Source organism: Notothenia rossii, assembly GCF_949606895.1.
Source record: "Notothenia rossii genome assembly, chromosome: 2".
Lineage (NCBI taxonomy): Eukaryota > Metazoa > Chordata > Actinopteri > Perciformes > Nototheniidae > Notothenia > Notothenia rossii.
The window spans coordinates 39,132,702-39,146,270 of NC_136904.1; the positions used below are offsets into that span (position 1 = coordinate 39,132,702).

The 13,569-nt window shown below is 38.7% G+C and overlaps 2 protein-coding genes across 3 annotated transcripts; one reads left to right on the forward strand and one right to left on the reverse strand.

Annotated features, from left to right (window-relative positions):
- Window positions 1-362: 362 nt before the first annotated feature.
- On the forward strand, window positions 363-2,664 carry LOC307028641 (uncharacterized protein). Its single transcript, XM_079663839.1, has 3 exons — window positions 363-1,565; window positions 1,933-2,151; window positions 2,234-2,664. The coding sequence occupies exons 1-3, from the start codon at window positions 712-714 to the stop codon at window positions 2,439-2,441; spliced, it is 1,281 nt and encodes a 426-aa protein (XP_079519965.1). The 5' UTR covers window positions 363-711; the 3' UTR covers window positions 2,442-2,664.
- Window positions 2,665-2,688: 24 nt separating this feature from the next.
- LOC307028640 (G2/M phase-specific E3 ubiquitin-protein ligase-like) lies at window positions 2,689-7,681 on the reverse strand. Of its 2 annotated transcripts, XM_079663837.1 has the most exons (13): window positions 7,170-7,681; window positions 6,818-6,936; window positions 6,433-6,739; window positions 6,253-6,332; window positions 5,979-6,037; window positions 5,690-5,729; window positions 5,542-5,609; window positions 5,363-5,452; window positions 4,914-5,227; window positions 4,555-4,733; window positions 3,962-4,134; window positions 3,458-3,672; window positions 2,689-3,381 (listed from the first exon to the last, which is right to left on the reverse strand). In XM_079663837.1, the coding sequence occupies exons 1-13, from the start codon at window positions 7,342-7,344 to the stop codon at window positions 3,146-3,148; spliced, it is 2,055 nt and encodes a 684-aa protein (XP_079519963.1). In that variant the 5' UTR covers window positions 7,345-7,681; the 3' UTR covers window positions 2,689-3,145. The 2 variants fall into 2 exon arrangements, with proteins under 2 accessions (XP_079519963.1, XP_079519964.1); XM_079663838.1 differs by lacking the exons at window positions 6,433-6,739; window positions 6,818-6,936 and having other exon boundaries at window positions 7,170-7,679.
- Window positions 7,682-13,569: the final 5,888 nt, after the last annotated feature.

Genomic DNA, 13,569 nt, shown 5'->3' on the forward strand with positions numbered 1-13,569 from the left:
TGCTTACTTGTTTTACGATGATTTGAAGAGAATCCAACGCAAACACGTTTCCAACTGCCGAAGAATCGCTGCGAAGAGGAAGTCTCACACCGCGCGATTCTCGTTTGAAGGCGTGGCATGACCGTGGCATTGACAAAAGTTTTCCAAAATGTATTTGTAAGAAAGTTCAGAAAATGTGATATTAATTTACAAATTAATGAGTTCTTAAAACATGTTCTCATTGTTGCTTAAGTGTTACTTATTTAAACGCACTTTGAAAAAAAAGTAATTTAGGGCAAGTCAATTACATTAAAAATTGAGTTTTGTTTTGGTTTTTGTTTGTCTGTTTTTGTTTGTCTGTTTTTACAGTGCATGGATACGGTGGCTGGGAAGTGCAATGGACAATTACAAAGTGTGAAACACTTTAACAAAGCTTGAGACAAATTTACATTTTATAAAACAAAATTACATTAGCAAAAACACTTTTACCAAGGATAAAACAATTTAACATTAACAAAAACAAATTAACAAAATGCAAAACACTTTAACATTTCCCGAAACACTTTAACATTTCCCGAAACACATTAACATTTCCCGAAACACATTTACAAACCAGAATTAAACCGGAAGTGACGTGACGTGACGTAACCATAGGACGTGACGTGATTGGCTCAAATTTAAATTTGTTTTGGCGGAAAGACCGAAGGTACGAGTGTGTTTCATATACAGTCTATGGTGTGTTTACGTTCGGTAAACATGTTTTGTCCGTTTTGTGGAAACAACCTGGAACAAGTGACACGGTTTTGCCTTTCGTGTGGAGGATCTCTGGAGTGTTTAAAGGACACGGGTCAGACAGAAGGACCAGATATCTTGCATCATTGCGTGCAATATTTTAATGAAGGTCACTCGTATGCTGTAATCGTGGACATTTTGTCTACCTTTCACGGTGTAAAAATCAGTTTGCGGACTCTTAAAAGCAAACTGAATCAAGCCGGGTTTTACCGCAGAAAGGGTTATTCCTCTCAAATCGCTGTAATTAACGCCATCAGGTTGGAACTTCGTGGACCTGGACAATTGTTTGGATACCGAACAATGTGGCAGGCACTAAAACAAAAGTACAGTCTTCGAGTGAAGAGAGATGATGTTATGAATTTGCTCCGGGAGCTTAACCCTCGAGGCTGCGAGAGGAGATCTCGCAGAAGGTTTATAAGGAGAACCTACCACTCAATGGGACCGAACTATATGTGGCATGCTGACGGTTATGACAAACTTAAGCCATTCGGTGTGGCCCTTTCAGGATGCATAGATGGATTTTCACGTAAAGTACTATGGCTTGAATGTGGTCCAACAAACAATAACCCAAGAGTTATCGCTCAATATTTCCTCAAATGTGTGCGAACCCTCGGTGTCATCCCCATGAGGCTGCGGACTGATTGTGGCACGGAGAACGGAATTATGGCTGCAATTCAGTGTACCCTACGTCACCATCACCATGACTACTACTCTGGAGCGTCCAGCCACATGTATGGCACATCCATGACTAATCAGCGCATTGAGTCCTGGTGGTCCATATTAAGAAAGGGAAGGTAAGTGTTTATCATTATTTTCTATTACTTGCCAACCCTGTCAGACAAACAACATTTGCTTAGCTAAAGTGTATCAGTTTTTATTATAATAGATATAATATATAGCCTGTAGTCTATGACCCAGACTATACAAGGCCTTTCTTTAGAACTTCTTTTTGGCAGAAATAAAGTTAGAAACTGTGAACATCTAAGCGTGGGTTTTGGATTGAACAGCGGCCCCTGAGGGGACGTAGGTTGTGAAGCAAATAAATTATGAAATAGACACTCAATGATTTGTTGTTGATTTTACTGGTAACCTTTTAATGTAATTTGTAGAATTGTTGTATATTGCTTAATAATTCACTTGAAAATATATCAATTTCTATAGGTCTCAGTTCTGGATGGAGCTATTTGCAGACCTCCGAGATGCTGGATACTTCAACGGGAGTCACGAGCATCAGTGCCTTCTGAGATTCTGCTTCGTTGATGTTATTCAGAAGGACTTGGATGAGTGTGTGAGACTGTGGAACAGTCACAGGATTCGCCCTTCCAGAACAGCATCATGTCCAGGAGGAGTGCCCAATGAACTGTACTACTTGCCACACAGGTAATACATTGGTGATGGATTGATACTTCTTTGTGTTTTTATCTTAAATGTAAATAAATACTATATCTTCTATTTAACATAGATTTGGCTCCAGGGACTGTGGATTTGAGATTGAACAGGCAGAATTGGATGCTGTTCCTGAGACAAGCCTGTCAATAGCTCCATGTGGGGACCAAAACATGCAAGAGTACTTGGACTTTGCTATGGAGCGCAATGACCTACAGAAGCCAGAGAACTGGGAGACTGCATCAGAACTGTACATGAAGCTGAAAGAATATGCTCAGTTATAAAGTAATCGAAAAGGTATTCAGAAGTACAGTAGCACTGTTTCACCACTCCAAATCAGATTTCAGGGCTCAACAATGCTTGGTTTCATGGTTTGTCAGACTGCATTTACTCTTTCCCCTGTGACGTATCCAAATGATTATGGTACCTGTTCATCCGAAGACTGGTCCTATTTAGAAAAAAGATATTCCCATACATTTTTAAATAAAAACAGCATTTTGAAATGAACATTGTTTCCAGCCAATCACCATATTTGTTTCAATGTCATTTATACAGCACCAAATCACAGCATAAATATCTTAATCATTATAAAATATAACCGGAATAACAACAAACAACGCTCCAATTAGCAAGCACAAACAAGGTTATGTTGTGTGTGTAATTGTGTGCAGAAAGAACATTTCTGTATAAGTCTTATTTCAACCATGTGGACTCACTGGAAACCTGAGAATGAATGACTGATTTACAACAAAGAAGCTATGGGTGGCAATGTGAAATATGTATAGCAAAGTTCAGAGTATTTATAAAAATTGTATAGGTATAGAACAATACTTTGATTTTGTCCCAAACTAAATGGACAACATGAGCTGTAAGAAGAAAAAAAAACACGTTCACATCCAACAACAACTATGAACAACCTTTATAGAGTGTTTACTCTATGAAAAACCTTCATAGAGTCTGTACTCTATGGGTCATCCAGTCACATGACTTAAAAACAGCCAAATCCTGGAGAATTTTGCATTCCAAAGTCCATTTGGGACTTAAACACATTGTATGCGTCAAGGAGAGGTAGTTTTAATGTGTTGGAACATGTGTTTGCCATTGGGAATGGAGAATCATCAAGGAACTCTATTCCTGGCGATGGTTCAAATCCAGATGGGGGAAGTGAAGTCAGCCCAGTCGCAAACATCAAAACATCTTCCAAAGACACAGCAGTCTGGCTTTCTGCAAAGAAAACATGTTCAGATACATTTTGGCAATGTGTTTCCTGAAATAGTTATAAAAACAGCGATTTACAAACCTTCACAATCGAGGAGATAGTCTGCCCAGTAGCCCAAAGTTTGACTTTCCCTAAGCCTCCTGTTACTCCCTGGTGGACTGAGGTCAGGCTTGAAGAGTCGCTCAAGTTCCAGAGCAGTAAGTCGCTTTTCAGAGTGGCACAGGACCGGGGCCAGCAGAGTAGGGTGCTGCTGTAGTGCGTTTAAAAACTGAAGGGCTGAAAGACCCTCCTTGAATCTGAAGAGTGAACAAAAAAAATATTTCATCACAAAGTCACATTTAAATAACCTAATACCTAAAACAAGGGGGGGGTGGCATGAGCACTTAAAGATTGGCACAAGACAGGCAGGGAAAGGAGAGACGGACGTCCCATATCAGTTATACTACACAGGCACACATTTTGACACTGACTAATTGCTAACAGATAAACATAGAATAAACCAAAGAGGGGGACCATGAGGAATTTTAAACAAAAAATTCTTACATACATTAAAAAAAAATCATATGAATACAAATATGATCTTACCTCTCAATTACAGAGGAGTTTCGGCCAATAATGTACCACTGGAGGTAGTCTGACACAATATCATTCTTTCCTTCAACAGAAGCCACATGTCTCAGACAACCTGCTGTCTGTAACATTGTGCTGTGTCTCATGGTCATTTCTCGCAAGGCATCCACTGAGGCAGCATTCTCAATCTGAAGATTATAAAATGGATATAAACAATCCAGTCAATAACTGCATGTACTGTATATTCTTGCCATTTTTTTTCCATTGCAAGATTTATATATTACTATTACTACTATCCTTGTACAATATATACCTGGCTGCTAAATCCTCTATTACAGGATGTGTTTTTTGTAAATTGTGTTTGTGTATCTTTACTAGTTTTTTATCATTCTTCTTAGGTAACATTAAGTTGTCTTTGGCTCTATTCTGCTCCAACAATGTAAATGTCCCCTCTGTGGGACTAATAAGGGTATTCTGATTCTGATCACAAAACAAAAAATGAAGCCAATTCGGTGTATGTGATAAAGGTAAAGTAAAGATGTCTCAAAACACTGCAGGAACTACATAATAATCCACCCTACCACACTGTTGCTGTATGCAATTCTCACCTCTTGTAAAGCTTTCCCTACTTCTTCATCAGTTATTAAATCAACTGTTGCTTTGAATGAAGGCTGGCCTGCAAGATAATGTACAAGATCTTCTGACAGAAAATGTGGCCCTGGACCTCCATGCACAACTGACACTGCAATCATCTTTCCTGCCAAGTAGTATTCATCCTCCCTAACAGCTGTGAATAAAGGTATTCATATTGCAAAATTAAAACTTTATTTAGTATATACTTTAATGTACTGTAATGAAACTCAACGTTTTGGAAAAAATTGTTCAAGCAACAAATCATATGTCATGTGATATATATGGTTAATGATCATTAACAATTGTATTAGTACACTTCTAACCGTATGCATACCATTTGCATTGTAGACCAAGAAGCGGCGTCCGTCTGGCCCATCAAAAATGGGCCGGTCTTTCAGATTCTTCATCAGTAGAGATAACAACTCTCTCCTGGGACCACCTGAGTCAATTCCTTCTTCGAAAACACCAACATCATCAGTGAATTTTACCAGCATGTCACAGTTTTCTGAATACGATGTACGCTTGAAACCTCTGACTGCTCCATCCCAAACATTAGCCCTTGAAATGTTGAACCGGCTGACTCTTCCATGATCAATAGGCTGTGAGAGGTTAGCAATAATGGCAGGTAATGTAATGTTCATCTCCTCCCTGTAAAGGAAAAAAAGTGACCTTATTAGTGGATATTCCAGAGAGTGCACAAACAGTTTAAAAAAAAAAATGTTGTACCAGAAATATTGTACAGAGAAAAAAAATGTAATGTCACTGTAATAGCTGTCCGTTTACATTTCAGTGTCCAATAAACTCGTCATGTTGACTGCAACCAGCTCTTCGTCCTCTTCTTCAACACATGGTGCATACAGGTCTGTGTATGTACTGTTAGGAAGTGATCATTCCCATGTTAAAACATCTTACAAACAAAAATGTCTTTCTCGTGTAAGTGAGTTACTAACATTTGTACTTACCTGTAGCAAGTAGTCTTGTCTGTATTTGTTTTGGGTGGACCCATATCCTCAGTATCAGATATTACTATCTGAAATACAAATACAAATTTCTGTAACAAAACAACACTGAACATTAGAAACATCAGGCTTCCACAATCTGCCTCAATACCTGTCCAGGCTGAGTTGTGGATGAATGTCCAAGTGCCTTCCTGAAACATGATAAAATTGATAAAATTATTAACTTCATGATACAGGGTATAGTTGAGTTTTAAGTAACATTTAGAGGTAGGAGGAACCATAAGATTTATAAATAACAGATTATTTTTGTTTGAAATTAGATTAAACATGACATGTATGGTATTTTTGTATCCATGTTCACCAGAGAAAATGCTGTGGCCTATTCTTATCATCCACTTAAAGATAAATTACTTATTTTGTAAAAATAAGTACAAACTTACCCTTCATTTTCCGGTTTGTGTTTTGGAGTACTTTTGTTTCGTGGTTCAAATTCAAATACCTGAGAGTAAAAGTGTACAATTATCAACAGCTTCCATTATTGTTCCCTTACCACATATGTCTATCAACAGTGAAACGTTGTGAGTGTTTCTGATAGTAATTGTAACTGCCAAGTTGGTTCTTCTAAAATATTTACCAGAATATAGATTTCCTGCTTAAAATCAAATGTATATGAAAAATAAATAAATGAACATTAAAATAAAATCATTTACGCACCACAGTGTCAGCCTGATTGAATTCAGCTGTGCTCCTAGATGTGATGACAATATCCGAATCAGAGTCTGAGGTATCATCCCCTGTAGTAAAAGCAAAACGTTCAACACATTATTATGTATGCTGCAGTAGAGGATGTTAACATGTAAACAATTAAAATATTGAATAATAACATCCACAAACCTCCTCTAAAATGTTTCTCAAGGCAAATGAAAAGGGTGATCCTGGCATATGCCTTTCCTAAATCCTTTTTATATTCTGCCAATGTGAATGGCTTTTCTGAACCAGGCACATTGACAACCTCTGAGCAGTCTGGATACAAAAGGACGTACGGTCCTTCATCCATGTCCTTGTTAAAGGCTTTCATTTTCTGGACAGCTCGTTCCAGTATAGCAGGTGCTGCTACCTCCGGGTCTGTAAACAACGGGAGTGTTTTCCCTCTCCGAGGCTTTAAATCAACTCCTTGTGGCGACATCATTCCTATGTTTATCTAGTAAAATAGCAGAGATATAAGTAATGAAACACACAGAGACACTGAGATTTCTATGAAACGGTTAATGCAGCTTACCTGGACTCGTCTCTTTTCTTGTTTAAGTCTTCCTTTCCCACAGTTAAAAGACTGTTTCTCTTTTGACTTTGAGTTTCTGTACTCCATGAAAAGTTTATAGGATCGGCCTGGTTGTTCTGCTATGAATAGTTCCAATAAAAATATAATAATTAGCAGCTCCAACAATCAGCAAAAGCAAGTGTGCATTAAAGTTTACGGAAAACCTAAAAATAAAAACTAGCATATTAGCTCAATGCGTTGCTATTCCGTTAAGACATGGATTGGTATTTGACTGATATGAAACTGTGATTGAACTTTTATTTACTGCATGTCTTACATTAGCATCACAAAGCTAGCGCAATACTACACTTACTTTGTTTCGCATTTTCCGGCTGTTTCGATGTCCCCTGTGCGCTTGGTACACCCGTCTGGTCCGTGTCCTTTAAACACTCCAGAGATCCTCCACACGAAAGGCAAAACCGTGTCACTTGTTCCAGGTTGTTTCCACAAAACGGACAAAACATGTTTACCGAACGTAAACACACCATAGACTGTATATGAAACACACTCGCACCTTCGGTCTTTCCGCCAAAACAAATTTAAATTTGAGCCAATCACGTCACGTCCTATGGTCACGTCACGTCACGTCAAGTCACTTCCGGTTTGATTCTGGTTTGTAAATGTGTTTCGGGAAATGTTAATGTGTTTCGGGAAATGTTAAAGTGTTTCGGGAAATGCTAAAGTGTTTTGCATTTTGTTAATTTGTTTTTGTTAATGTTAAATTGTTTTATCCTTGGTAAAAGTGTTTTTGCTAATGTAATTTTGTTTTATAAAATGTAAATTTGTCTCAAGCTTTGTTAAAGTGTTTCACACTTTGTAATTGTCCATTGCACTTCCCAGCCACCGTACATGGAGGCAAGATACAATTTAGACAAGTAGCCTGCTAATGTTACAACATATTTATTTCAGATACTAGTATATAGATAATGACACTGACATGAACTAGGCTTACTTGCATTAACAGCATGGTTTTTACATAAGCTGCTGTTATTTGAATTAATTATATATCCAACTTAGTGTGTGTATGTGTGCGTAACACAGACATATAAAATGTTCAGTTTATCACAATGTGATGTCTTGCAATTGCTGACGTAAAAGATGTGGACGTTTGAGGAGAAGTGTTAGGACAAAGTCACTTTTCTCACAATCACACTGCAGTTTATTCGCATGGATGAAGTACATCCATAGGTAAGCAATGCAAAGGTATTATCTTATTACAGTATTTGATAGATGATTGCCTATGTGTAGAGTGCATTTGAGTATATGGAGTACATTTGCACTATACAGCACATGCTGTTATCATAATTTATGGTGGCATGGATTTATGGTCAATCTGAAAGAATATTGCAAAAGCATATTCTGTAATATAATCTGCCTTGATTGGCCAGATATGTTACAGAAAAAAACTCTCTGACGTTACTTTTGGCTCTTGCTAATTTCCTCATGTTGTAAGTTGCCCCTTATTTTGTTTTTCTGCTCTTAAGTATTATTTTGTTCCGCTTTCAAGCATTAGGATTTCTTATAAATCATAAGTTTGGGCTTCTGACAGAAGAGTATGGTGGTGATTCTATCTACAACCAGATGTGACACTGTGTTGCAATGACCATCAGTTTTAGCACTCTCCTTATTTAATTATTTCTGTTAATCCTTGATAGATTTGCAGAGGGTTTGCATCTACGGCAAATTGGCTGGGGGTTAGACCCACACATTGGACCCAAAGGCTCTTTGCTGACGCCCATAAACGCCCTGAACACAGCAAAATAAAAGGAGAAGAGAAAATACAGGCAGAGGGCTGGGTCTCTGTAGATATACAGACACCATCACACACTTGTAGTGGATCATATATATATATGTGTATATATATATATATATATATATACATTGTTTTTTAGGAAATTCCTACATATTATACCTTTAACGGTTGACCTTGGCCTCAGGGTAGATCAATAATTTAATGTTCTTCTGTTGGTCAAGTTTCGTTGTTTATTTTATTTATAGTTATTAAACTGTTCAAATCTGCCGTGCAGTGATTTATTTCCGTTTGCCTGGTATTGACTACCAGCCGGTAGATAATGTGTTTCAAACTTTATTTTTGACCATTTCACAACTGTTCAGTGTTTTTACTATATTTGTAGTATATTCTTAAAATAAAAAAGCTAGAAAGAAAGCTTTTATTTTCTATAGTGTTTATTTTACTGTGCTTTATAGCCTGGTATTGACTTCAGTTATCCAGTGTTCATGATCAGTCGTGCAAAACATTTTTGCTTTATTCCCATGCCTGTTGCATATAATTAGTGGATGAATGTATGTGTTATTTTCACTTTCTACTGTTCTCAACTGTTTTTCACTTTAATTGGATAGTCCTAACACATGCCTACAAACGCTTAGTGGAGAATGCCTACTAAAAGTATACTCATAGTTGACTCTAGATTAGTTGACGATCAACAGATCGTCAACTAAACTCTAAAGTTGCTTATCTGTTGATCATCAACTAATGCTTGATGTAATAGTCAACTAAACTCTAAAGTTGCTTATCTGTTGATCATCAACTAATGCTTGATGTAATAGTCAACTAAACTCTAAAGTTGCTTATCTGTTGATCATCAACTAATGCTTGATTTAATAGTCAACTAAACTCTAAAGTTGCTTATCTGTTGATCATCAACTAATGCTTAATGTAATCTTTAGTTGACATCTTGACTCTCAACAGATTATCAACAGATAGTCGACATGACCCTGTTGACTTTCAACTGACAGATTGATTTTGAGTAGTTGATTGTCAATTTTGAAGATGTTGACACAATCTACAGATAGTAAGGTTGAATATTGGTTAATACTCTGTTGACATGCTACTAAATGTCAATTGATGACTTATAGAGTGTTAACTATGGACTATCAAAATAAAGTGTTAACCGGATTGGGTAATTAACTAAGATTAGTTTGAAAATGTTTCCAACTTTAATTGATTGAATTTATTTGAAAAGTGGGCATACATGAATTCTGTGATATATATTTGTACATATATATGTAATCAGTACAATATATCACAAGCACAAGTTATTAATTATTACATTTTCTGAGGGCCGATTAAAAATGGACCGCGGGCCGCATTTGGCCCCTAGGCCGTAGTTTGGACACCCCTGTTCTAGATGCTGCATCATAAGTGAAGTAGTGTTTTACTTGACGTTTTATGGAGCATAAAAATAAAGAATGCAAATGCATAACACTCCACCAACAATGACACGTTATGATGAAGAATGCCTTATTATAGATGCATCAATATGTAATAAGCTGTACATAACAATGATAACTTATGATACTGCATGAAATATTAAAGCATCCTATGAGTCTTTAATAGTTAAGTTGATTGTTGACGTGCGTATAGGTGAGTGAAGGTAGTCATGATGTATTATAACTAAGCCCAATCACTCAACTTCTATATTTAAGTCACTATTAGGAGCTTTCACACCACAGTTTTTTCCCTACAAAGGTTCATCAGAACTTAGTTCATGGGAACTCTTTAATTTTCATGAACTAAGAGCAGATCGCGTTCACACCGGAATAAGTCCCTGGGGGAGGATTAGGCAAATGAAGCCGCTGACGTCACTTTTTCTTCTTCTGCTTTGGGTTTACTGGCAGGCCGCAAACAACTTCACGGCGTATACTGCCACCCGAAGTCCCCGGAGTTGGGGACTGGCTTCAGTAGAACCTGCAGGGACTCCCAGCAGCTTCTACTGTTTTCATTAACTAATTTTAGTTCTGGCTCTTTTTGGTGTGAACGCGACATTTCGGAACTATATCTTAACTAAAGTGGGAAAAGTACTGCGGTGTGAACGCGCCATTGTGTCTGACTCTTGATAAAATGCATCAGAAAGCCTTATTTGTCTTTAGAGTCAACAGGTTTTATGCAGTTAATTAATTTTAATTCACTCTAAAATATAATGCAATATAGACTTTGTCTTTATAGAAAGTGTGTTTGTTTTTATATTACTTTTTCGATGGTATTTTTTATATGGAATATTTTTGTTTTATAGACCTTGGATAGCCATCCGATGGCGCAAATCTGTATCTGTAACATCCACATTGCCTTTGTTTTAGTGCATTTGTAGGTGTTCCTGCAAGAGCTGTGTGAGACTGCCCTTTGAGCGGCCCGACCAAGCAAGGAGGCAGAGGCAGAGAATCCAAAAATATAACCCGACGGGGCATTTATTAAATGATCAACCCAATGTTAGATCACACACAATGACACAGCCACAATAAACTGTTCACGTGCCCAGCCTGCGGCCAACAGCAGCTCACACACACTGCCTCCAGCACAACAAAAGACAGCGCTTAAATACACAGAGGAATCAAACACAGGTGAGGGAAAACAATTAGACACAGGTGAGGGGGGAGGGACAACCCAGGGCCCCAGGTGTGCACAATCACCCGCCCCAAAGCCATCAGTCCAGCTGTCTGAGGTATTTTGTATCCTGTTTGAAAAAAAAACCTTTTTAAAGCTCGCAAACACCTCCAGGCCAATCAGTATATTTGTTAGCCCTGAGGGTAAGCTGCCATGAATTGCAAAGCCACATTAGTAACACTAACAGAGCAGAAATCTCATCACATGACTGAACAAAAAGACAAAAGCAAAGAACCTGACAAACACTGACATTTCACAAAACAAAGAACACAATGATTTTACACAAAACAAATGAACCTATAGGCAAGACCTGTACACACACAGGAGGAAACACACATTTAAACCTGCAAACATCGAGTGTTAGGGACGGGTCGGGGGAGCGCTAAGCTAATGACTGTGTTATGGCCTTTGACATCTGTTTTGCAGATTCAAATGAAACCAGCTTGGGTGAACTTTGAACCATTGACTAATAGCAATGCTAACCTTACAACACTGAAAAAAGGGGGACTGGCCATCTGTTGGATTTATCCAAGCCTATTGTGTGAATGTTATACAATTGCCTCATGTTCCGAAGCAAAATGTAATAGTATTGAGTAGAATCTACATTTTATGTGGAGAGAGTACATGAACTTGAAAAGATTGTCCCACTCTTGACCTAACAATCAACATCGGCACCTCTGTTGTTTCCCCGACTCAGACTGCAAGGAATCTGGGTGTGGTCCTAGATAACAAATTGTCCTTCACTGCAAACATCGCTGCTACAACCCGCTGCTGCAGATACACGCTTTACAACATCAGGAGGATACGTCCCCAGCTGACCCAGACATCAGCGCAGATTCTGGTCCAGGCTCTCGTCATCTCACGCCTAGACTACTGCAACTCCCTCCTGGCTGGTCTACCTGCATGTGCCATCCGACCTCTGCAGCTCATCCAGAATGCAGCGGCTCGTCTGGTCTTCAACCTTCCCAAATTCTCCCACACCACACCGCTCCTCCGCTCCCTTCACTGGCTTCCAGTAACTGCTAGAATCCACTTCAAGACACTGGTACTTGCGTACCATGCTGTGAATGGATCTGGCCCTTCCTACATCCAGGACATGGTTAAACCGTACACCCCAGCACGTGCACTCCGCTCTGCATCAGCCAAACAGCTCGCTGCACCCGCACTGCGAGGGGGACCCAAGTTCCCGTCAGCAAAAACACGTGGGTTTGCTATCCTGGCTCCAAAATGGTGGAATGAGCTCCCCATTGAAATCAGGACAGCAGATAGCTTACACATCTTCCGACGCAAACTGAAAACTCATCTCTTTAGACTCCACTTCGAGCGATAGAATTACTAACAAAGCACTTATATACTAATAAAGGGCTGGCTTTCTAAATGCCAGTTGAGTAGCACTTGAAATGTTTGGCTCTATGAAACCTGATGTACTTATATGATTCTGTTTTCTTAAAGGTTGTATCTTCCTGGTCGAATGCACTTATTGTAAGTCGCTTTGGATAAAAGCGTCAGCTAAATGCAATGTAATGTAATGTAATGTAACTTGTTTAGGTCATGTTGGGATAAAATGAGTCAATCAAATAAATGTATCAATTCCACCGCAATATACCCCGCGAAATCGCGCAATGCATTTCTTTGTGGAAGAAGACAGCAGCAAGGAAGGCAGCTCTGTCCCGCCATTACCCAGCTTGGATCGGTAAGTATGGATGGTTGGAATACATTGGAATATTAGTTAATGCGTAACCATATGTAATATAATGCATTGAAAGTCACCAACATAAGTTAATGAACTGTCATGAAGTTTGCTCTCGTGCTGTTGAATTACCATGTGCTACGTTTCCTCTGTGAAAATGGCGGGTGGGGCCCGCCGCAAGGTGTTGGTTCGTAGTTACTTAATGCTATCTGTTAATTTAGCCATTGTTAGCTAACGTCGCATTAGGATTAACGTTAGCTTTCAAACGAAAGCTTTGGTCAACGAGCAGTAGGAGTTTACATTACTGTCTTTTAATTAAGAGGCTGGGGCGCTCACTTTTTAACCAAGCCACGCTCCAAAGTTATGCTAAATTTTAGCAAGGGAAAAACGGCCATGCTTTTTTAATGTCAATGCTGTTTTTGCTGCTGCAGATTGCTGCTGTAGATTGCCGTCAGACGACCGTAGTGCCTCTGCTGTGGCTCAAGTTCTGTGGTGAGTATGTATTTTATCTGTAAATAACAGGATTAGAAGTGTGGGTATCGTTTATCAGAATTATGATACCAGTAGGCTACCCTTAAAACCTGATTAGGGTACTAACGGGGCTAACGGCTACTTAGGGGC